The sequence below is a fragment of the Balaenoptera acutorostrata genome, chromosome 17 (assembly GCF_949987535.1).
Source record: "Balaenoptera acutorostrata chromosome 17, mBalAcu1.1, whole genome shotgun sequence".
NCBI lineage: Eukaryota > Metazoa > Chordata > Mammalia > Artiodactyla > Balaenopteridae > Balaenoptera > Balaenoptera acutorostrata.
The window spans coordinates 40,305,422-40,328,946 of NC_080080.1; the positions used below are offsets into that span (position 1 = coordinate 40,305,422).

Genomic DNA, 23,525 nt, shown 5'->3' on the forward strand with positions numbered 1-23,525 from the left:
ATATGTGTTAGCATATGGTATTTGTTTTTCTCGTTCTGACTTACTTCACTCTGTATGACCATCCAAACTATTGAATTAACCCCTCAGACATAACGTGGGACCCCAGTTTTCTCTATGATTTCTTCTTATAAGGTGAAACTCTGAAATTTTATGATCTATTATTTGGCTCGCAACAGAATTCCATGCCCAGTCGGTACTTGGCAGTGGGGTGGTGAGAGGACCACCATCATTCTCATTTTATAGATAAAGACACTGGGGCATAAGGAACTCACCCAGGGTCACAATGCTCACAGGACTCCACATCAGGTCTGAGAGCCCATGTGCACTTTCCCATCAACTGTCAGAACTGGGCCAGCTTGGGAGGAGGAGGAGGGGGGAAGGGAGGAGTTGACGGTCTGAGCCAGGACTGTCTCGGGGCCAGGCGAGGGGCAAGAGAGAAGCAAGCTAGTGAGTGGTGTTTAGCGCTGCCGCGATGTGGAATTGATAAGCAAGGTGAGGGAGACGGCAGGGAACTGATACACGTTCCCGCGCCTCACATCCACCAGTAGAAAGGCCTCCAAAGTCGTCGTCGGCCTGTGATTACTTTAAGAGCGGCCTCTGGAAAACAGAACTTGGCCCTTTCTTATATCTAACCCTAAGCAGTGTGCTCCAGAGTAAATAAGAGGGTAGAGTGGTTGAGGAATTTGGGGTTGATGGGGCCTTAAGCTCTCCTTAACCTAACAGGTAACTACTTCAGCCCAAGGGTATTTCTCTCTGTCCGGCTGTGATTCCAGAGACAAGACACACGTTCCAGGGCCTGGAAAGAGAATTTTCATCTTACTGCACTGCAGTTTGGTTTTTTAAAGGCTTATCTTGACTTGCTGCTATTGAATTTTTTCCTCTCTTCTCCAATATCCCATTTATACATCATAATATTACTTCATAAATGTTTCTCATAAAATACAATTAAAAAAAAGTCCTTTCTGCCTTGCATTTGATCTGAGGAAGGCTTCAGAAATCTGATGCGGTGGGTTTCAGAACAGACAGCAGCGCACCAAGGAGCTCTGCCCTGAACCAGGTAGTGAGAACAGATCACTGGGGCCTTTTGCCTACAAAAGGCAAGATAAGGCCCTGGAATGTTAGATGACCTTTCAGTTGCTAACTTTAAAACCCAATCCAGGCCTTACTTCAGTCATCCAATCTGTCCTCTGCTTTCTGAGAAGAAATTCTGAATGCTTTCATGTAGTATTTCCAGAAGTACATGCCTGTAGCTTTACTCACAAAGAGTCGCCTCTTCACCATCAAAGACAATAATATTGCTGAAAATACTATTTTGCTTTTTAAAATATCAAGGATGAGGCTGGTGTTTTCCTGTATGAGAAGCCTTGATACTTACGCTCACTAGGTCACCCACACTTGCTTACTCTGGTCAAGTCACCCTGAAAGCCTCCTACTGCATCCACCTGCCCAGGTGAGTCTAGCCTTCCTGGAAAATTTACCTCATCCCAGTACCTTCCCACAGGTCTTATTTCCCAGCAAACTATTTTCTCGGTGGTCTTCCTCTGCCCACTGTTATGGCCAGGACATCAGTAGGGGTGACCCATCTCACGGTGGGCTTCTTGTCTATATTTCTTATTTGGTAAAAGCTGCCTGGAAGAGTCTGGGTCTTCAATTCAGTTATGCAGGAGAGATGGGGAAGGTGTCTCAGGGTGGTGATGGAGAAACACGTGCTGGTTTTATTTACAAAGGTGGTTTTCTTACAAGGCACATTGAAAAATTACATGTTTTACTTTCTCATCAGTCCCTATGTCTAGAATACATCATTTTCTATCAGATATTAAGAGCAAGTTTTATTTCAAAAGAAAATAGAAACCAAACGACTCTGCCTTGAGAAAGCAAGCATTTAAAACACTTCCTCAGAAGTCAAAACATAAGATCACAGCTTGACTAGCCAGCAATCTATTGTCATATCCACGAATAACGGAGTTCCAGGGACCAACCCTAGGGAGGCAGGACCCTTTTAACCAAAGTCAGAAGCTGCATCTTCGCAGCTGCACGTCTGTGCCCTCAGGTCCTCTCAGGCTGCCTCTTCTCTTTATTATCTCTTTTTCAGCTTTATGTGGTATAATTGACAAATAAAATCATGAGATATTTGATTTGTATGATTTGGAAGTTTAAATTCCTCTAGGAAAAACCTAGAAAAGGTGAATAAAATTATCTCTAAGCAAATTTCAAACCTAAGAAAGAATTTTTCTACAAGAAAAAGTAGTGGAGCAGGAGACAGAGAATGGGGGGACACAGTACCTTTTTTTTCCCTCATTTTTATCACCTTCATGCGTCAAGGAGATGTGATTCGCACTATCTCAGCTCAGAGGAATCAGAAGGGGCCGAAGGACAAAGAGAAGGATAAACTTAGGAAAATCAAGAAATATTAGTTATCTCACTCTCTTCAAAATACCTTGAAGAAGTGCTGAATGGCGCTCCTCTTGCAGATGAGGAAAGGAAAAGAGAGGGCTAATTCTGTGAACTTTTTTCCTGGCAGATTCATTCTTAATTCAACATATATTTACTGAGAGGCCACTCTGGGCCGGGCACTGGGGGTACAGGGTAAGGCTGTGGTGGTTTGGGTCGGGGCATGGGGGAAGGGCAGGGAGAGTCCGTGGAGGCCCTCAGGAGCTGGAAAAGCACACAGAAGTCACCTGTTGAAAGAAATCTCACAGCCAGCTGGAGATGCAACAGGTTTCTAAATTTCACTCCAGTGACAGAGTGATGCAATTGTAATTACACTCCAATGACACAGTGGCATAGTTAAAATTACACTTACACTTGAGTGTCAGTTACTATAAGAAGGTGGACGTGGCATTTAAAATAGTTTTTTCAAGGGAACCAAAAGAGAGAGAATGGGAGAGAAGACAGCAGGAAAGAAGCAGGCGTAGGTAACAGACCCTCTCCCTCCAAGGTCTCCCCTCAGGGTCTCTCTCCATGTCTGTTTGTAGGACTGAAGGAAGGAACTCTAGACCTCACCCCACCGCTCACCCTGTTGACTGTCAAATGAAATTCTGAGTTTCCACTCCTCCCCCGTGTAACTCAGGGGTAAATTCTAAGCCAATGGAGGTTATCCTGTTTCTCTTTTATTCTTTCAGTCAGTGAAGATCTACTAGAGATCTATGGTTGCCTCTGATGTCCTCCAGCCACTGTAAACGCCTGTCCTCAGGTCTGCTTGGAGCGGAGGCAAGTGGCCCAAGCCTAATGAAAGAGGAGTGAGGGCAAGTGTGCTGGGGGGTCTCTAGAAAAGGCCTCTTCACTCTTAAAAAGATGCATGGGAAGACATGACCTCCTCTTCTGTTGGACACTGTCTGTGACTACATTTCAGCAGTGCAGCAGCTGTCCCAAGACCATGAGGGCAGCAAAGCACAGGCATCTTGCTGAAGATGGTGGAGCAGAAACAGGTAAAGAACCTGGGTCTTCACGTGTCACTGAGCTGCTGAATTAGTCAACCCTGAACCACTCTATCTCAGAACTTCTTGTAATGTAAGAAAGCAAACATTTTATTTATTCTTTAAGCCATTTTGAAAGGGGTTTCCTATTACTTGTGGCCAAAAGCATCCTGACTGTCATAAACCTCATGGAGAAAGTCAAGGGCCTTCTTTGCTATCTAGACTCTGTACCAAAAGAACCAGAGGGCCCCTCCTGTAGGAGTTGATCAATTCTAGCACACAGAGAGCGTATGTAAACTCACACATACGAGACATATGGACACAACCAAACTTAGGTCTATACTTAAACATTCAGGGCAGCCTTTACTAGGTCAAGGATAAATGCGTTTGAAGTTGCCAAAACAGAGCCATTCTGGGAATGCCATCCACTGCGGGCACTTCCCCAAAACTGCCTTTCAAGGACAAGGCAAATGCTGGGCTCCACTGCTCCCATTCATTCCATTACTTAATTTGAGAATTTGTGCCAAGGGTGGGGAGAGGGGAAGAGAAGGTGACGAGATTGGAACAAGGAGAGTCGTGTCCATTCCCCTCGGAGAAGCATCCACCGAGCATCATGGCTCCTGCAAAGGCTGTAGTCTGAATGCCAGCTGTGGGGGGCAGCCACATGCCCAGGAGTACCCTTTCCCGGTGCCTGCCAGCTCCCCAATCATCTCTAGGGCGCCCTCCAAGGCCACCCCCAATTTAAAAAATATTCAATAACAGCATTCTTTAATGTGGAAAACTTACAGTTTTACTAATCTGATGTAAAGTGTGAGCAAATGGCTCTTTAGAAAACAAGGCTGACACTGTGTTTGCTTTGTACACGTGGCTGCAAGACAGTCCCTCCAAGCACTGCTTCCCTAACGCCCTAATCCTTCCTGCACAGAATGCTGAAGGGACTTTGTCCTTTTCTAAACCTGAGCCCTTGGTTTTGGTGGCAGAAGGTTCAGATCAATCTGCGGGCTGACATTTGGGATCCAGAGGAGCAAAGGCACAACCACCGCCGCTGGGCCTGGGGTCCAAAGCACACTAGGCACAGGCCAACTCAGGCCCTAAGACTGTGCTCCTGGGAAAAAGAAAAGCCAGAGACTGACAGAGAGAAGAAGAAGCAGAGGGAGATAGAAACATGTAGAAGACAGGGACGAAACACCTCACGATGGGCCTCGTATGAGAAAAGGCCAGGACTCCGCCTAGTACAGGAATGTGTGGGAGCCGGAGCCCTAACATCAGGCTGGCATCAGTGCCCGGGTGGCAGCTCAGGGGTGACTGACGGCCTTGGGTTCAGCTTTCCGAGCCGTAAACGGAGAAGGCTGAACTACATGAGCCCTGTGGGTCCTCCGCACTTTGTGTGTATCACAAAGTCCGGGCAGCCAGGATAAGAAAAGCATAAAACAAACAACTTTTATCTTTCCAAGAGGAAAACAAAAGCCCAGTCCCACCATGAGAGACTCAGCCAGGTAAGTGGACATTGAAGATTAGATGTCTTCATGAGGGAAGAGAGGAAAAATCAGCAGAAATCATGCAAAATGTCACGTCCAACAGATTTAATCCCCCAACCTTCAGGGCTTTTGGAACCTTAAGAAAAACAGCTGCTAATGAAGTCCCAAAGCCCAGCTCCTGCCAAAGCTCCACAGAAGGGCTATCTGTAAAATCATGGCTATGGAGAGACTGATCTTTGAGAATCCTCAAACTTCCAAAATGGCTCTCAGAAATAGCAAGTTTAAATTTTTAAAAAAGCAGAAAAGAAACCTTTGAAGCTGTGAAGAACTAGGAAACAATTAATACACAGCCAAGGAAAGCTGGAGACTTGAAGAACAGACATACCTTTGGATTGATCCGTTTCCTGCACACGTACTATGTTCTGATTGACTGATTTAAAAATAAAAATTTAAAAAAAGGATGGTAGGGCACAGACAAGATGAGAAATAGGAATAGAGGGCATAGAACAATAATGTTCATGGCATCAAGTGATGGCCGGGAAGTAAGCAGCAGAACTTCATAGGATACAGAAGGTAGAAGGCTGAGGGGGGTGACGGTGACCACTACCTGAACTGTCACCTACTCACCTTCCCTAGGGACCCTGGTGGCCACAGACCTTGTGTTGGTATCAAATCTGAGATGCAGCTCATCATCTCCTCTTCCTGGGCTGTATTCTTACTCCATCTTTGTAAAGCCAGGTTCTAGAGCTCAGGGGGGCCACCCATAGCCTCTGGTATTTTCAGTGTGTGTAAAAGGCTTGATGCCCCAAGTGGCCACTTAAGTTGCACTACAGCACAGCACCCTTGAAAGAAAGGATGGGCTCCCTAAGGTCCAAGCTCTCCCTAAACCTAAAATCCTGAGATTTTATGTGAAGGAAGTGGTAGGAAAAAGAAAGTTGGCAAATAGCTAGAAAAACTGTTCAACACTGGGGACTTTTCCTAGAAAGCGAATGCCATAGCGACCAATCCCCCTTCATTCCATGACCTATCTATATTATGAATATTTTATCTTCATACTCCAATCACTCTGCATTATCAGAACTTTCATCATTGTGGAAAGGCCAAACTATGTTGGTCATACCTGCATAAGGTATGCAGGTGCTGGGCACTGAAGGTCTGTGTCCCCCCAGAATTCATATGTTGAAATTCTAACCCCGAAGCTGAAGACTGTTGTACCTCCTGGACCCTACAGGGCCAAACCATAGAGCTACCTGACTGTGAACATTTGCTATCCTTTAAGACATAGGAAGAAGGACCCCAAGGTGGCTCAGAGATCATCTGGGCTGTCATTTCCACCACAGGGCCATGGGGGGAGGGGAGGAGGACTGCCTCCACCTTGGTTTCAAAGGGCAAGACCAACACCTGGCTCTGCTGGGGCAGGAGACAGGGGACCGGAGCCCTGGGGATTCGACCCCCACTGGGAAAGCTGTGGCGGCAGACTACTGCTCCAGTGGGTCTGGAAGGCAGAGCATCAAGCCGAAGAGGATTATTCTCGAGCCTTGAGATCGCCTAGAGTTTGCCTTCCTATGTTTTGGACTTGCCTGGGGCTTGTCACCCCTTCCTTCTTTCCTGTTTCTTCCTTTGGGAATGGGAATGCCTACTCTGTGCCTGGCCCACTATTGTATTCTGAAAGCACAGAACTTGCTTGATTTCACAGGTTCACAGCTGGAGAAGAATTCTGCCGCAGGATGAATCTTCTGCTGTTTAAGCCGCTCAGTCTATGGTATTCTATTATAGAGGCCTATACTAAGACAGAGGTTTTCATATCTTGAAAGGTTTTCACTAAAAAAAAAATAATAACATAATAAAAATAAAATAAAAGTAAAATTTAATCTAAAAGCTTGAGTGGTTAGAGAGCTAAATGCAGCTGCCAAATAACTTGGCTATCTAGAACAATCCATTCCCTGAAGGATTCAGAATCATGGTTTTACTGGTTGGATTATTATGCTACCAGCAGAACCCACAAAAATACAGAACGAAATTCCACTGCCAACATTTTGGAAGGCCTAAAGGACTTGCCATGTGTGATACTGTGATGTATAAGAAGTAAGTATTTGGTCTTTGTCCCCTTCCTGGAGCAGAATCCTAAACTCCTTGGAAGTTCCTAAGCGATGAGAGTGAGAAGCGTCTTCTGTTATGTTAATGAGGTGACTTTTGGGAAGCCGCTCAGGATGGGGGTCAGTGAAGCCAACAATGAGATTAGAGGGTAGGGACCCTCAGTCCCACCCGCCCTGAGCTCTGGGGAGCAGGGAGGGGCTGGCGGTTGAATCAATGGCCAAAGATTTAATCAATCACACCGACGGAATGAAACTTCCATAGAAAACTAAAAGGATAGGGTTTAGAAAGCTTCTGGGTTGGTGAGGGCGTGGAAATTTGGGGAGAGTGGCGCGCCTGCAGAGGGCTGGGACGCTGCTCGCCCCTCCCCACAGACTTTACCCTGCGCATCTCTTCATCTGGCTTTTGATTGATATTCTCAGTTATCTAGTGAGCAAACTGGTTTCCTGAGTCCCGTGAGCTGTTCTGACAAATTAATCAAACCCAAGGAGGATTTACAGCCATTCGGTCAGAAGCACAGGTGACACCCTGGACTTGTGATTGGCATCTGCAGCGGGGGCAGGAGCAACCCTGTGGGACTTAACCTGTGCAATCTGATGCTACCTCCAGGTAGACAGTGTCAGAATAGGGTGGCACTATAGGACACCCAGCTGATGTTCAACTTGCTTGTTGGTGCGGGGACACCAACCCCCCGCCACGCACACTGGAATGGGTATTAGAATCCTATCACCACAGTGCAGCTTCAGATAACAATCAGTAACGTTCATGATGAGCTCCTAATATTACACACTATATTCTACGATGGGAGGATGGAGAAGAAGTGCATCTTAAATCATCATATTTAAAACCTGAGCAGGGCCCATGAAGCATAACTCATAAAAAGAGACTGAAACAGTTACAAAATATCCTAAGTGTAGAAGAAACAGGAGGGACTTCCCTGGTGGTCCAGTGGTTAAGACTTCGCCTTCCAATGCAGGGAGTGTGGGTTCGATCCCTGGTTGGGGAGAATGCCTCACAGCCAAAAAACCAAAACATAAGACAGAAAGAAGCAATATTGTAACAAATTCAATAAAGACTTTAAAAAAATGGTCTACATCAAAAAAACAACAAAACAACAACAACAACAAAAAACTTAAAAAAAGAAACAGGATATAAAAAGTGAGCATTTAGAAATCACTCGCAGAGAATAAATAAGAGAATATTCCAGGGAGAAAGTACTAAAGGGGAATAAGAAAAAATAAAGCAACTCATAAGGGACAATTCAGAGGAAAGGTATGAATCTTAAGTATGGCAAGATACCAAATTAGTTTTTTTTTTTTTTTTTTTTTAAGGATTTTCTTATTTATTTATTTATTTATTTATTTATTTATTTATTTATTTTTGGCTGTGTTGGGTCTTCGGTTCGTGCGAGGGCTTTCTCCAGTTGCGGCAAGCGGGGGCCACTCTTCATCGCGGTGCGGGGACCGCTCTTCATCGCGGTGCGCGGGCCTTTCTCTATCGCGGCCCCTCCCGTCGCGGGGCACAGGCTCCAGACGCGCAGGCTCAGCAATTGTGGCTCACGGGCCCAGCCGCTCCGTGGCATGTGGGATCTTCCCAGACCAGGGCTCGAACCCGTGTCCCCTGCATTAGCAGGCAGACTCTCAACCACTGCGCCACCAGGGAAGCCCCCAAATTAGTTTTTAAACCAAGGCTTTTGCCTCACTCTATAATCATGATGGGGGAAAATTTCACAGTAATAATTTTTTTTTAACCTGATAATGAAAATTCTTATCCCAACAAAGTTTACAGTTAAGACAACAATTATTTAAGTAATACTCTTCAGAGCACTGACCCTGTCCTTAGCAAAAAAGGAGTAACTGAACAGTAATTGAGTATTTTATGACTCGGCCGATAATAACAAACACAGCAACAAAAGCAATAGTTGACATTCATTGAGAGCTTACAATTTGTCAGTCCCTGTTCAGAGTATTTTACTTGTTTTAATTCAGTGAACGCTTACAACTGTACTTCTCTCCATTTCAGAGAGAAATGTCTTAAAGAGGGACAGAGCTAGGAAGTGGCAGAAAGGGCAGTCTGTCTCCAGAGCCTGTGCCCCTAACCACCATACAACACTCAAGAGTCTTTTTTTATTCCACCCTCTAGTTTCATCTTCCAGATGACATGCATCTCAAAAATACCAACAAGGGCACAATGCACAGGAGAAATGTGATAAAGCATTACATCACTTACCATTGGGGAACGCTAGTACACTGATGATAAGAAAGAAGAAAACTACAGAGAGGATACCCCTCCAGATGTTGTCTTCTGGGACAGAGTCATCCCTGAAAATAGAAAAGGAACATTGAGTATTCATTTTTGGATCTGAATAGTCAGCCTAGAAGGAGTAAGAGTTCCATGTTCTAAAAACTGGGGGATTGCTAACTTTATTTTGCTGAGCTAAGTCATTACACACGCTATTTACTATTCACTATCATGTCCTAAAATAATACAGTGTCATAGTCAAGTCCAGTTCTTGTGAGGAAGGCAATTGGCAATCTCACACCCCAACACACATTCTGCTCAGACAAGCATTTGAGAATCCCTGTTCTTTAAAAAAAATTAAAAATACCCAGGATGTCAAAAGGTAAGGTTTATTTTGGAGAAATACCTTTTGGTTTTAAGACTAACTAAAGATGACCTTTACTACATAGACTGTGGCAGAAAAATTGTTCAGGAATCAGAAAGGAAGCATAAGATTATAAGGAATAAGGGTATAATGCAATGAGATTATGCAGTCGCTTGTCAAATATGGGCAGTTGGCTATCTAAGGGATGAATAAAAATGGGGCAGTGTAACATAATCAGAAAGCACCAGTAAAAAATGTTAAAAGAAAAATTAAGAGTGTATGAATATGACTGGTTCACTCTGCTGTACAGCAAGAAACTAACACAACATTGTAAAGCAGCTATACTCCAATAAAAATTAATTAAAAAAAAAGAAAGAAAAATTAAGAGAAAACAAAATACAAGATTTAAACTCAGAGCAGAAGCAAAAGAACTGTAAATAGGAGATAAGCTTCCCCCCTCTCCTGCCTGGTCATTTCTAATGTATTATTGTGTTTAACTCCTCTATAACCCCAGTAACTGAAATGATTACATTTGTTGGTTTATATGTTGTCTATCTTCTCTGTAGAAAGTAAACTCCTAATGGCAGGGAATTATTTACTAATAGGCCCTCAATATATTTCTGGACTGATGATTGATTATGGAAGAAAATTTACTGTTTTAAAATGAAGTAAAATTTCCCAAATGGAAATTTTCTTAACATTGATGGTGAAGAATTTAGGTTTTGACAGTTTGCAACAAAAAAGAAGATTCTAGTAACATATCTGGGGCTCAGAGAAGCAAACAAAAGTGGGAAAACAGAAATACACGACAGTAAAATTTTCTGAAGTATTGATAATTATTGAGAAGCTTGGGAGAGGGAAGTTCAGTGTTTCAGTTTCAAAAGACACAGGATGAGTAGACAGAAAATATGAGATGAAACAGAATGGAAGGAGATAGTTTAGAGATGATGAGACCGGTAGCAATAAATCTTAAAAGGATAAAAGAAGTTGGGTTTATCTAGAGAAGGACTGTAGTGAAAGAGTTTTCAAAAGACAAATATTAAATTAAGATTAAATATTACTAAAGGAAAAGGAACAGGTCAAAAAAAAATCTTAGAAGAAAACCAAGTTTGCGTAGAAAGAAGTTCTAGACCATCAGAATACATACATGAAAAGGTAGGAATGAAACAGTAATGAATTACCTAGTTAAGGACTGGGTCCTGGGGTGTTGGTTTAAAAGCAGAAGTTAACTTAGATGCCAACTTCTGTTTAGGCTGCTCAGTTTCTGCACCCAATGAAATGATTTCCAGACTTATGACAGGATTGAACATAAGGTTCTGAAATAAGAGATCATACAGATCTTAAACATTTCCTAGATCATCATATGGCCAAGTAGCCGTAAACTAATGCTGGACAAATAATGCTTGGCTGTTAACTTCAGAGATCTGATTACAAAACCAAACTACAGAATCAGACAGACTTCCTTCTGCAGGAAGGAAGTGCATTAAAAAGTACAATCTTATTTTAATGGACATACTAATAATTAAACACCTGCCCAGAGGTTATGAACACAACCTAAAAATGCCAGCCCGACCATTACCAGGGCACTTGCCATGCCCTCTGGCTTATGCAGGGAAGCCCCATATCCAACTTCCAGGAACACCAACTTTTACCGAAGGATGGCTACACACAGTGAGGGTAGGAACACAGTGTCCTCATTCAGACCAAATCACACTACTGATATTGCTAATAATGACAGCAACGATAATAGCTCCTGTTCTTCAAGTGTCTACTGTGTGCCAGGCACTGAACAGGCAGTTTCTAGACATTATCTCTAATTGTCACAACCCATTGGGCTATTATCAACCATCTGAGGTAATAAAGGCTCAGATAGGTTTAGTAACTTGCCCAAGATTGTGGAGGTAAGAAGTTACAGAGCCAGCATTCAAAACCAGGCCTGCTAGACTCTGAAGATGATGATCTTTCCTCTTTGCCAAACTGCCTCATGAAAACTTATCTGTCATCCTAAATCAACCTGACTCATGGTAGATGCACAGGGATGGCATAAGAGAGTTTGACAGGGCATGCAATTTGTAAGTTACAAAATAAAATAAAGGCTAAAATGAATAACTGTGGCCTAGGAAAAGAAGATGGAGTCCCGGGCTTCCCTGGTGGCGCAGTGGTTGAGAGTCTGCCTGCTAATGCAGGGGACACGGGTTCGAGCCCTGGTCTGGGAGGATCCCACATGCCGCGGAGCGGCTGGGCCCGTGAGCCACAATTGCTGAGCCTGCGCGTCTGGAGCCTGTGCCCCGCGACGGGAGGGGCCGCGATAGAGAGAGGCCCGCGCACCGCGATGAAGAGCGGTCCCCGCACCGCGATGAAGAGTGGCCCCCGCTTGCCGCAACTGGAGAAAGCCCTCGCACGAACCGAAGACCCAACACAGCCAAAAATAAATAAATAAATAAATAAAAATAAGAAAATCCTTAAAAAAAAAAAAAAAAAAAGAAGATGGAGTCCCATAACTCACAACTTATACCAAAATATATTCTGGATGATTCAAGAAACTAAAAGTAAAACCAAAACAAAATTCTAGAATGGAATGATGGGAGAATTAAAAAAAACCCAAAAACCCCTAAACAAAACACAACAATCTCAGAGTGGGGAAGGCCTTTCGAAAGTACGATACAAACCTCCGAAGTCGTAAAGGAGAAAGCTGACAAATCTGCGTGGCAAAGAAATCAGTAACAAAATCATAAGCTTGGAAAAAATATCTGCAACTCATATGAAGGCAAAGGGTTAATTCCCCTAATTACAAAGCTCTCCCCCCAAATCAATTAACAGGAAGAACAAATGGACAAAGAAAAGCAAATAGAAAAATGGACAAAAGATATGAAGGGACAGTTCACAGAGCAGAAAAATCCATTGGCTCTCAGGCAAGTGAAAAAAAAAGATGTTCAACCTTGTTCATGGTAAGAGATGGGCAAATGGAAACAACACAAAGAGACCATTTTTATCTACCTTATGGACAAAGGTAAAAATTTAATGACTGAGCTGGTGAGGCTATGCAGAAATAGATAAACAGGCATTCTCACATACCACCTTTATGGAGCGCCATTTGGCAACATATTAATTTACAAATGCGTATACCCTGTGACCCAGCAATTCCATGTATGACAATGTATCTCACAGATATACCTTCATTTATGCAAAAATGACATATGTACAAGGTTGTTCACTGTGGCATTATATGTATTAGCAAAACTTGGAAACAACTAAATGTCTACCGAAAAGGGACTGATTAAGTAAATTATGGCTCCGTCTCAAAATGGAGTACTAGGCAGCTGTAAAAAGAATGAAGCTTTTAATTAATTAACTGATACAGAATAATTTAAGAGATCATGAAGTAAACAAAGCAATTTGCAGAGCAGTGAGTATAGTAAGCAGCTTTCTATGTAAAAAAGAGAGCGTGTGTATGTATATATAACTTGTAACTTCTGCTCGTGGCTTCATAGCATGTCTCTGGAAATCCATCCGAGATATGGTGACACTGGTTTTCTCCAAAGAGGATAAAAGAAGAGTGAGGTGAGACTTTTCACTATATACCCTTTGGGGTATCTTGGATTTTAAGCAATGTAGATATGTTACGTTTCAAAAAAGTCAATTATACATCAACATTAAATTTGTAAGAACTTGAGATCAGTGATAAAACAATGAAACTGCAATTTTGTAAATTTTGAGCCATTTTATTTGAAAGACAGGATCAAAAGAATGGCCTAGTTTCAGAAGTAAAAAAAAAAAAAGGCCAATTAAACCTGAATAAAACAGCAGCGAGTCTGAAAAGCTGGCCGTTTTATATTTGCCTAATTAGAAAAACAAAAAGTATCAAAGATGGACAGCAAGATCTTTGGCAAAACTGAAAATATATAGTACAGGAAGATCAAACTCCTGTGATCGAAGATTGAAGGGTAGGCAGGTGAGCTAAAGAAGAAATCTTGAGTCCTATCAGACTAGCAGCCCCAGATACACCCTCTGGCTTTCCTGAGAGTAGAGAGGGTGTACCCTCGGCATCCAGCACAGTCCCTGCAAGAGGTGGGCGCGCAGAAAGAACGGAATGCATGACTGAGGGCTGCCCACCCCACTGGCCTCCTGACAAGCTGACCACACAGGGCCATTCTGTAAGCTCTGGTGTGGCCTCTTCTCTCTCCGCTCCCAGCAATCCAGAGACTTAACCATATGCCGAGGGACACAGACATTTTCCACAGTTAATCATGAAAAGCAACTTGGCTGCAAAGGCCGCAAAGACCACACTACTGACTCCAGAGACCCTCAATTAGAGGACAAGAAGGGTTTATCTCTGGACATCCACTAGATCTGTGCCTCACTCAGAAAGCTAGCTAGCTGCTTTGCATGTTAGCTCTCTTAATCTTCCTAACACCCTCAAAGGGGGAAATGATCATAATCTGCATTTTACTGACTCCAAAGTCTAAGTTTTTCCCCCTTTAGGAGGCTGTTTGGTTCAGTGACAAGGAAGACAGGCTTGTGGCCAGACTGCGTGGACCAGAATTCTGACTTCACACTTATCAGCCTGTGTGACCTTGGGCAGATTACTCAACCTCTCTGTGCCTTGGTTTCCTCCTCAGTATATCAAAGGGCAATAATAGTTCTACCTCACAGGGTTGTTGTGAGGATAAAATAACATGTGCGATGGACTTAGAACAGTGCCTGGCACAGAGGGCCTGTCAGTTATTAGTTTACAATGTCTGTCCACCCATTCCGTCAGCTAGCTGACACCTATCGTTGGGGACAAAGATGAACAAACTTGGTCCTGATTCTTGCAAGAATCATGATGAAAAGCACAGTAAGACATAAAAATTAAATTATTATCTTAGTATAACTTTGGCCTGAGATAAAAGTTTTCAACTCGCTGGCACTGCCTCTGATTAACCTGATAAAACACCCCCAAAACCAAAAACCCACCTCGATTGTTCACACAAGACTGGCCCCTGTTCGTGGGGTTGTTACCATCTCCTCAGGCTTTGAGGGGGCAATGTAGTTCTCACTTCCCAGGGGAGCTCATAACCTGCAGTCAGGGCTGCCAGACCCCCATCTTGACTTTTCCTGGCCTCAGGATTCTTGCTCAAATAAGACATTTTACTTTACAGCCACAAAAAATAAAAAGACTTCAAGCTTTCAACTGTGATGCCGTGGCAGTGCCCTGACCTCTTTCCTAGGTCCTCTTGAGGCTCTAATAACAAGCGCCTCGGTCTCTGGGGCTCTGAACTTTCCAAAGACCTTTCCCAGCTGGCATTTGATTGAACTGCTCCACAGTTCTGTGGGGGAGTATTATCTCTACTTGAAGGATGAAGAAAATAAAGCTCTTGCTTTATCTTGCCCACAGTTACAACAAATAGAGGCAGGGTGAAGTAGGTGCCAGGGCTTCTGGAATGCTGGCTCTAGGTCAAGACTGCTACCCTTACCGGTATGATACCGACAAGCTTAGGGAGGCAGAGTCCTTTTCCCTGAAGTTCTGCTAAATTTAGGAGGAGCTCCAGAAGCACGCTGGCGTAGCCCTGACCATACACAGTGAAAATACTGAATGGATTAGAGTAAAATTGTAATTTCAGGCCCCATCTCATTCACCCACTGTATCTCCAGTGCCCAGCACAACGCTTGGCACAGAGCAGGCCTTCTCAGTGTGGTGGGTGCCAGAAAGAGCAAGAGGCCAGGGCTGAGCGGGCCCGAGACCCGGGTAACGTGAGGGGGAGTCACGGCCTAGGCCCACAGGCTCCACTGCACCTTCCCGCCCCAGTGCTGACCAATCAAGTACTCAAACATCTCAACTCCTTCTGTCACCCCTGTTTGAATACAGGTAACTACCCAGGAGAGAACCCTAAAAGCAGGACAAGTATAAGGAAAGCCCCGAGTTTTTTTAACAAAGGTTTGAACTCAAAAAGTTTTGGACTCAGATTCTTAAACTTGAACAACAGGCTACAGGCAAGGAGACCGGGAAAACAAACTCCATTCACTCACAGACAATTTTTAGACAAGGCTGTCTCCCTGGGGCCAGGAAGCGAAGAACTCTATCCTGACTCCTAAGGCTGCAAAGTTGATTGTCCCCTCTCCCCCTCCTATCTTCTCCTTTCCATCTCTTTAATAGGAATCCTTGAAACTGAGACCCACAGGTAGGCTCATGTTTATGAGGCTAGTCACCGTTAAGGATCCTCTCTCCCAATGGAAAACTCAGTCCCGGGTTACAAGGTGGACCGATGTTAACTAGCTTTGAAGACTACATTCGTTTCATTTTATAAAAAGTTAGGATTCTTTTTAAGAATTACAGCTGACGTATCAACGAAAAGAGAAGAGTGAGAGTTTTTGAAAGTTCACATTGTATAAATGATTTTTTTAATATTTGATTCATTTAGCATTTACTGGGTGTGTATTCTGTGATGATTAAGATATCTGGCCTCAAGAAACTGATATAGAAACAAATACTACAACAGGAGAGATACAATAATAAAAAAAATGTTTGGAAGTATATAAACATTTCTTCCTCTGAGCCTCCTGGAACAATCAAGAAAGGTGGCTGGTGGGGGACCATCCAGGTGCGTTGCCAGGGATGTGGTGGGCTCATGGCAGGAGAGCAGGAGGTGCTCTCCAGTCAGAGAGAGGTGCCAACCTGGCATTAGGTGCGGAGCCAGGGAGCTGTCTGGGCCTGCTGTGTGTGCCGTGTACAGGTGTGGGGAGATGTAAGGCTCTGTAATGAAAGAGCTTAGGGTCCAGCGAGCACGTGCTATAGGTGATGGGGATCCAGGGAAAGAGTGTAAGCAGGGGACGGATGAGATCACGATCTTGATTTCAAAAGGTCATGAGGAAAGCAGTGTGGACGATGGACCGGAGGGAAATGGAGCCAAGGCCTGGGAGTGTCTATCCCAGAGAGCAGGGGGTTTGCTGAGCCAAAGCCTGGGCATGGGCAGAGGAGGACAGCTCTGAAAGCTGCTAAGGCCCAGCTGGACCTGGTGAAGATAAACTAGATGAACTCCAGGATGGCGGAGACCTGGGCTGGGCGGAGTGCAGACTGTTGAACTAAATTAAATGTGATGCCAGGACCTAGGGCTCAGGAAAGCAGTCCTAGCTGCCTGGACGAGTCCCTGGCTTCCAGATTTGCTGCGACTAAAATGCTGATAACTTCCCTATAGAAATCTGGGGCTAGAGGGATTATATCACAAGATAAACTATATTACACTTGGTAATAGAATTATACCTAAAATGCTAAACACTAGGCAGCAATACTAGGCATGTAAACTCTCTGAGGTAAGCATCATGAAAACCAAATAAATATTTGAGTCACTCAGATGCTTATTTACTACAGAAGACCCCAAAGAAATATGACACATTTTCTCCTTCAATAAACGTGTAATCTTATTAAGGACATAAAACACCAGAAATAAGGATGAGAGAGGATAATTAAAAGGTGCTTATTTATTTATGGCCGCACCACGGGGCATGCGGGATCTTAATTCTCCGGCCAGGGATCGAACCCGCGCCCCCCGCAGTGGAAGCACGGAGTCTTAACCACTGGACTGCCGGGGAAGTCCCTAAAAGGTGCTTATTTAAATCCAATTAAAAATATGATTCAAATAGGAAGTGAGGAAGACAAATGTTAAGATGGCTGTTGGGCTTCCCTGGTGGCGCAGTGGTTGAGAGTCCGCCTGCCAATGCAGGGGACACGGGTTCGAGCCCTGGTCTGGGAGGATCTCACGTGCCGCGGAGCAACTGGGCCCGTGAGCCACAGCTACTGAGCCTGCGCGTCTGGAGCCTGTGCTCCGCAACGGGAGAGGCCGCGACAGTGAGAGGCCCGCGCACAGCAATGAAGAGGGGCCCCCGCTCGCCGCAACTGGAGAAAGCCCTCGCACAGAACCGAAGACCCAACACAGCCAAAAATAAATAAATTTAAAAAAAAAAGATGGCTGTTAACTGGACCTCTTTAGATGGCGCCACCTAACACAGCGCGCTCCTTCACCTCCAAGGCTGGCGTAGCCCCAGTACACAGCCGACGTGGAGGATCATTTAACATTGCTGGTGTCCAGGAACAAGGACAGCCAGGCCTTCTGTTATTGGGAGAGAAAGAACATGATGTACATAAAGGAAATAGGCTCAAGACAACTGAATCGGCAGGATCAGGAGTTATTTTCTAATGGGAATTGATGTGGTCTACAGGGAAAGAACAGGGAAGGCTGGCAGGCATCCAGGAGGGAAGAGACACAGAAGGTGGAACTATGGCTCCGTGATAAGATGAAGAGCTGGAGCTCCAAAGCCACTAAAGGAAATGAAGTAAAAACCGGTATCACCAACAAAGAAAAATCAGTCAATCGAAAGTCTGTCCATTTCCCTGCCCTCATCCGCCTCCTCAGTCCCATATCAAGGAGAAACCATAGGTAAGCAGATGATCCCTTAGGTACAGGAAGCAGCAGGAAGGCAATCTCTTCTGGGTAAGTGATGATTTTTGCTGGACAAGTGTCACTGGAGAGACTGACTCCACTGTTTTACTGCCAGGTGCCTCTTAAGGAGAGAGTGAGCTGCTACGAATGTGGTTTCGTAAATTTTGGTGTTTTCAAATCTAAAGCCTGAGTGTTTGAAAGTGAGGCCATTCAACGTTTCAAAGTTTACCAACCTATGAAAGCAGCGTAAATATGAGGCACTCTGAGCTTAAGAGAAAGGCTCTCCTTGCCCTACTTTGGCTGAACAAACTTATAAGACATATGCCAAAGCATTTAATTTCTAAAAATACTTATCCTAAAATGTGGCAAAGTGAGCTTTTCCAATCTTAGGGGGAATGATTCAATAACATCTGGCTTTATTGTTAGTGATAGGGACTGGAGATTTAAACGCTATGATTTAACAGTGAGTTGGCCTAGTTGTTATTTAACAAAAGAACTGCTTGATAAGTCCAAACTTGTCTCAGACTTCTGTGACAGGCATCTAATCCTTGCCAATCCTAAATTCTTGCTGTGTCTCTGCAGCATGTGACATGACCCAGGTACTGTTTCACACATACGGGTAATCTGACACCCCGAAAGTATTCTATCCCTGGCTCTCTTCAACTACTAGTCTTTGAAAAACAAACTTTAAGAAGTAATTACTTTCAGTCTTTATGGAAGAAGACAGAGCTATCACTGTAATGTCTCAGTTTAAGGGGTCACAAATCATTACAAAAAATGAGGAAGACACAGTAAGTACTAATTGTACTAATGGTGCTTATGATTTTCTATAACATGAATCTTGTTATTAAGTAGCTCTTTAGTATGTGACTTCTGTCTCTTTGAAATTAGTGGAAGAAGTAAAATTATTATCATTTTTGGAATAGGCCATAGCCTGAGGTTCAGATTATGCCTTTTCTATTACGTTTGACAAGCTGTTAAAATTCATATTCATTTCTTATAGTTTCACTGCTGTAATTTATTGAATGCTTTGGCAGAATATGCTGTAAAAGGGAAATTCCAGAAGAATGTGACTTTCTGTATTAGAAAAGAGGAAGAGAAATCTGTTCTGAAAGGGTCTAGAATAATATTAAAGATAAAAGGTTGAAACTAACTGCTCATTCTTGCTTCTCATTATTTAAAATAAAATGCCATAATTACTTTTCTAAGTTCCAAAGAAACACCTGCACTAATTCCATCTCTTGCCAAACCACACGAGATGAAGTGAAACTGAAGTTAATATGAAACAGGGATGTATGTTACCCGAGCAAAGCACTGTCCATTTTTCCAATGTCTTTATCCCTTTTCTTAATTATAGAGCACACCACACTCTCACTCAATGACAAACATAATGTAGAAGGCATTAGCATACAATGAAATGATGTAATAATAACAATAGCTAATGTTTACTGAGCACTTACTATTTGTCATGCATTGAGCTAAATACAGATTATCTAAAAAAATGAATTGAGCCCTTATAACAAAATCCTATCAGGTATTACTAGATATTTTCACTTTACATACAGATAAGGAAACTGAGGCTTAGCAAAATTAAGTGGCCACACAGCTACTAGGTGGTAAAATCAGATGACGTGATAAGTATTTGAGGGCAACCATAAATAGGGACAAGACTGATTTCTCTCCAAAGCTAGAAATATGTTCTTGGTTGGATACTGTGGAAAGATCTGGTCTTACCCCACTGCAGAGCATTAGCAGAAGATTTTACAATAATAGTAGCTGTTTCCCTCAATCATTAAGAGTAATTGTTTATATGCTTTATGGCTTTAGATAGAGTCATGCAAATAGATAAAGAGTTACAAAATAAGAATCAAGAGTCAAATGGATTGTGGAGATAAGGAACAAGTGTGATGTAGGAGGACATTATTAGTTTTATGAAAATCTGAAAAAGTGCATTGATTCTCAAGGGAGACACCATTGGCACTTGTGTGTATACAAGTGTGTAGGTGCACGTGTGCCTGCGTGTAAGGGACAACTCTTTGTCGTACAATGCTATCCCTTGAGTTATAAACATTTAGCATCCTTAACCTCCACCCACTAAATACCAGAAGTTCCCTCAATGCTTGTGGCCACTGAATATAACCCTGCAGTTTCTGCGGATCTGGGCTGAGAACCATTGATTGTTGGATAAATATACTAGGAGAGAAGTAACTGACATTAATTATGCATCATGTGCCAAGTACTCTGCTAAGTGCATTCACACATATTCATTTAATCCTTATAACTCCATATGAGGTAAGTACATGTTCTATCCCCATTTTAAAGGTGGATCCTGAGTCTCAGAGAAAGGTTAAATAACTTAACCAAGGTCACACGAATAGTCTTGAGACCAACAGTATGGCTCCAAAACTCCAGTTCTCTGGGTGGGTCTTTTAAGCATGGTATAGGCACACCTTTTCTTTCTTTAAAGAGATTCATTCAGAAAACATGAATCCTTATAAGTAGGACCCAAGGTGTGCCTATCATTTAGGCATGAATCAGTTCCCTGGCTTGGGGTTGAAGGGCCACATGTTCAGTGAGGTAGAGTTATAAGCTCTGGGCTGACGAAAGTTGGGCAGGGTTAACTCCTATGCACAGGTATATATTAGAAGTGCTTTGAGTGTGTGTTTTCAGGGGGATATGAGAGTTGTGCTACAGTGTGTGAGGTTTGTGCGTTTTATTTAACACTTTCCATAGCATTTATGATGCACCAGGCACTGTTACAATGGCCTGACAATGTCTCATTTCAGCATGTATGTTAGGTGATGAACAGAACAGAGCGTGCACTGTGTGATGTGTGGTGGGTTGGTGTCTGTGTGGCAGTGCTGGAATGTCCGCTGTGATGTGTGTGTCCACGGCCGCAGTTTCTGTTGTGGTACAGACAGTGGTGTTTGAGGCTGGGGGAAGGGTTACGCGAGATGATTTGCATGCAATGCATACAGACTGGAGTGCACCGCACGTGTGCATTTTGTGCACGCGGGTAGTGCCGAATACTGGAGGAGTTCCGCGGGAAGGGGTCTGGGTTGTGTCCTGGGCCTGTGGATGGTGCGTGGAAGACGCTGTGGACAGGGGTGTTTTCAGTGTGAAGAGGTATGTGCTGAAAGTGGTGCATACCAGATGATTCATGCGGTGTGCTAGGCAGGGACGGAGGCCGGAGGAGGGGGCCAGTGTCGTGATGTGTGTGGGGAGCGACGCTGAGAGCCGCGAGAGAAGGGGGGGCGGAGATCGTGCTAGGTGACCCACGAGTGTTCCTGATGTGGCCCGAGGCGCTGTATGGGGAAAGGTGGTATGGAGAGGGGTGGCGGTGGCGATGGGAGTGGGGATGGGGGTGGGTTGGAGGGTAGGGACGAACGCCGGTCCAGAGGAGCTGTCGGGAAGGAAGCTGGGTGTGCTAGGTGACATGCCCGCCGGTGGAAGAGCGTGTGCGTGGAGCAATCAGCCCACTTCCTCACCCGGCCATGCTCCCCGCCACGGCCTCCCATCCGCCCCTTCCCTTCGCCCAAGGGCGCGCCCCCAGCGCAGCCCGGCCCGCCTCACCTGGTGAAGGCAAAGTACATGAGGCTGACGATGGTGAAGCTGAGCAGAGTGATGGTGTGCGGCCGGTAGAAGAAGTCGATGGTGATGTCCTCCACTTGCTGCTCGTTGATCATCCGGAAATGCATCTTGTAGTTCACATCATCTTTGCTCAGGGTCCGGCTCCCCACGCAGGACGCCATGGCCCGCCTCCCCGTCCTGCGGCGGCGGCGGCGGCCCCGGCCCGTGGAGGCTGGGAGCCCGGAGGTGACGAGCCGCAGCGAGAAAGCGGCTGGACGCCGGGGCCGGGTCTGGCGAGGAGCAAAGGCAAGGAGCAGAGGGAAGGACAGGCGCGGGAGGGCGGGGTCGCGGCGCCGCCAACGCAGCCTCTGGCGGGGGGCGCCGCTCGCCGGGCCCCGGCTGGCGTTGGGGGACGTGCATCTCTAGGGACTCGCAGTGGCTTTAGGTTCCAAGTGGAAGAGTCTGGAGGGAGGCGGCGCGCCGGAGAAGGGAAGCTGTGGCCCTTGGCCGGCTCTGTCCCCCGCACGCCGCCCGCTCTCCCCCCGCGCAGCCTCGCAGATGGTCTGGCCCACTCCGGCCTCAGCCCACGTGGGCTAGGGAGCTAGGAGCCACCGGCGGGCGGGCAGACAAGTGGGGTAGCTGTGCTGCGGGGCAGTCCGCGCGGCCCGGCCAGTCTGGTGGCCCCTGCGAGAAAGACCACGAGGCATAGGCCTCGCCACAGGTAAAGCGGGAGCCGCCGGAGCGCGAGGGGCGTACTCCCTGCTGGGGTTCGGGTCCGGCCCTATCCTGGTGTAGGCCGCGCCCGGGGACCTCTTGGCCTTTAGGTCTTCAATTAAAGGTGAATAATTTCGTTTTGTTTTCTTGGCTGATGAAACGAAAACGCAATCATGTTTGTTTATTCGCGCGCTTTGCGGAGGACGCGGAAGGAGGTCCAGCATGTCAACGGCCTTCCTCCGGAAGTTCGGTTGGGGAACTAAAATGGACTTGTTAAAATGGCCTAGGGAGGGCGTCAAGCAGTAGATGAGAGGCCCGTTATTACGAAGCCATCCTCCCACCCACCTTTCATCTCCTGATTTCATTTATTAGCCTTACACAGGTCGAAATCTTGAACCCTCGCCAAAGAATATTTAAGTGCCAATTCCTATTCCTAACGAAATACTAAGGCACACAGTTGAGAACTAGTATATGACATATTTTAATGGACTTCAGAATTATTACAGGTTTTTTTCTTTAACTTTAACCTTCCTGATGAAAAGGGTCGTGTTAGAGGGCTGATCACGGGGTAGGGTTTTTATACACATGCGCAAATGCCTTACCGGGTTTAAATACTGTGTAAGCAGATGAGCTAACCGTAGTTGCAACTGATTCATTTCCGTCCATAAAACATTGGAGCAGCGCAAGGCTCTGGGCTAGAGGGAATAGTCACTGGGAGGGTGGATCCAGAGATGAGACCCAGCCCTGCTCTCGTGAACGAACAATTAATCAACTGTTAAGAGGTATACACGACGATGAAATGATGTAGTGAAGATAGTGCGCTTGTAAATAAAAACAGAAGTATAAACATTAGTTGTTTGTTTGCATAAAGATCTTTTAATGAATATGGATAGAATTCAAAAGCAAATCGTTCTAATGTGAGAGGAGTTTTAATTTGAGCCTTACTCTAGAGGCTTCAGAGTGAGTTTGGGATTTCAGGAGTTTGCTTTAAAGTAGGACATTGCTTAGACAAACTGAGAAGTCAAAACATTTTGGAGCTTAAGAATCATCTTATTGTACCCATAACCTTTTTAAAAGTTGTCATTTAAAGAATGGTTATTGAACCCCCCCATCATGGGCCAGTTGTTGTGCTGGATCACGGTGAAAAACTTAGTCTTAATGCAGCATAACAGGTCTTCTGGCTTCCAGCTCAATGCCCTTATGACATTGCTGTGCAGAGAATGAATATTGT

The 23,525-nt window shown here is 44.7% G+C and overlaps 2 protein-coding genes across 5 annotated transcripts in view; one reads left to right on the top strand and one right to left on the bottom strand.

Moving 5' to 3' along the window:
• PTDSS1 (phosphatidylserine synthase 1) overlaps positions 1–21,886 on the bottom strand; it is a 66,980-nt gene extending 45,094 nt beyond the window's left edge. The window contains exons 1-2 of the mRNA XM_057531699.1: positions 21,584–21,886; positions 9,218–9,309 (exon numbers count right to left, since the gene is read on the bottom strand). Of these exons, the coding sequence (XP_057387682.1) occupies positions 9,218–9,309; positions 21,584–21,762 (271 nt within the window). The 5' untranslated portion in view covers positions 21,763–21,886. The remainder of the gene's footprint in view (positions 1–9,217; positions 9,310–21,583) is intronic.
• MTERF3 (mitochondrial transcription termination factor 3) overlaps positions 18,724–23,525 on the top strand; it is a 29,828-nt gene continuing 25,026 nt past the window's right edge. The window contains exon 1 of one of the 4 annotated variants that reach the window (XM_007164944.3): positions 18,724–18,801. In XM_007164944.3, the coding sequence (XP_007165006.2) occupies positions 18,724–18,801 (78 nt within the window). Of the gene's footprint in view, positions 18,802–22,173; positions 22,419–23,525 lie in introns of those variants that run through there. The other 3 variants (XM_007164943.3, XM_007164945.2, XM_007164946.2) reach the window with 3 other exon arrangements.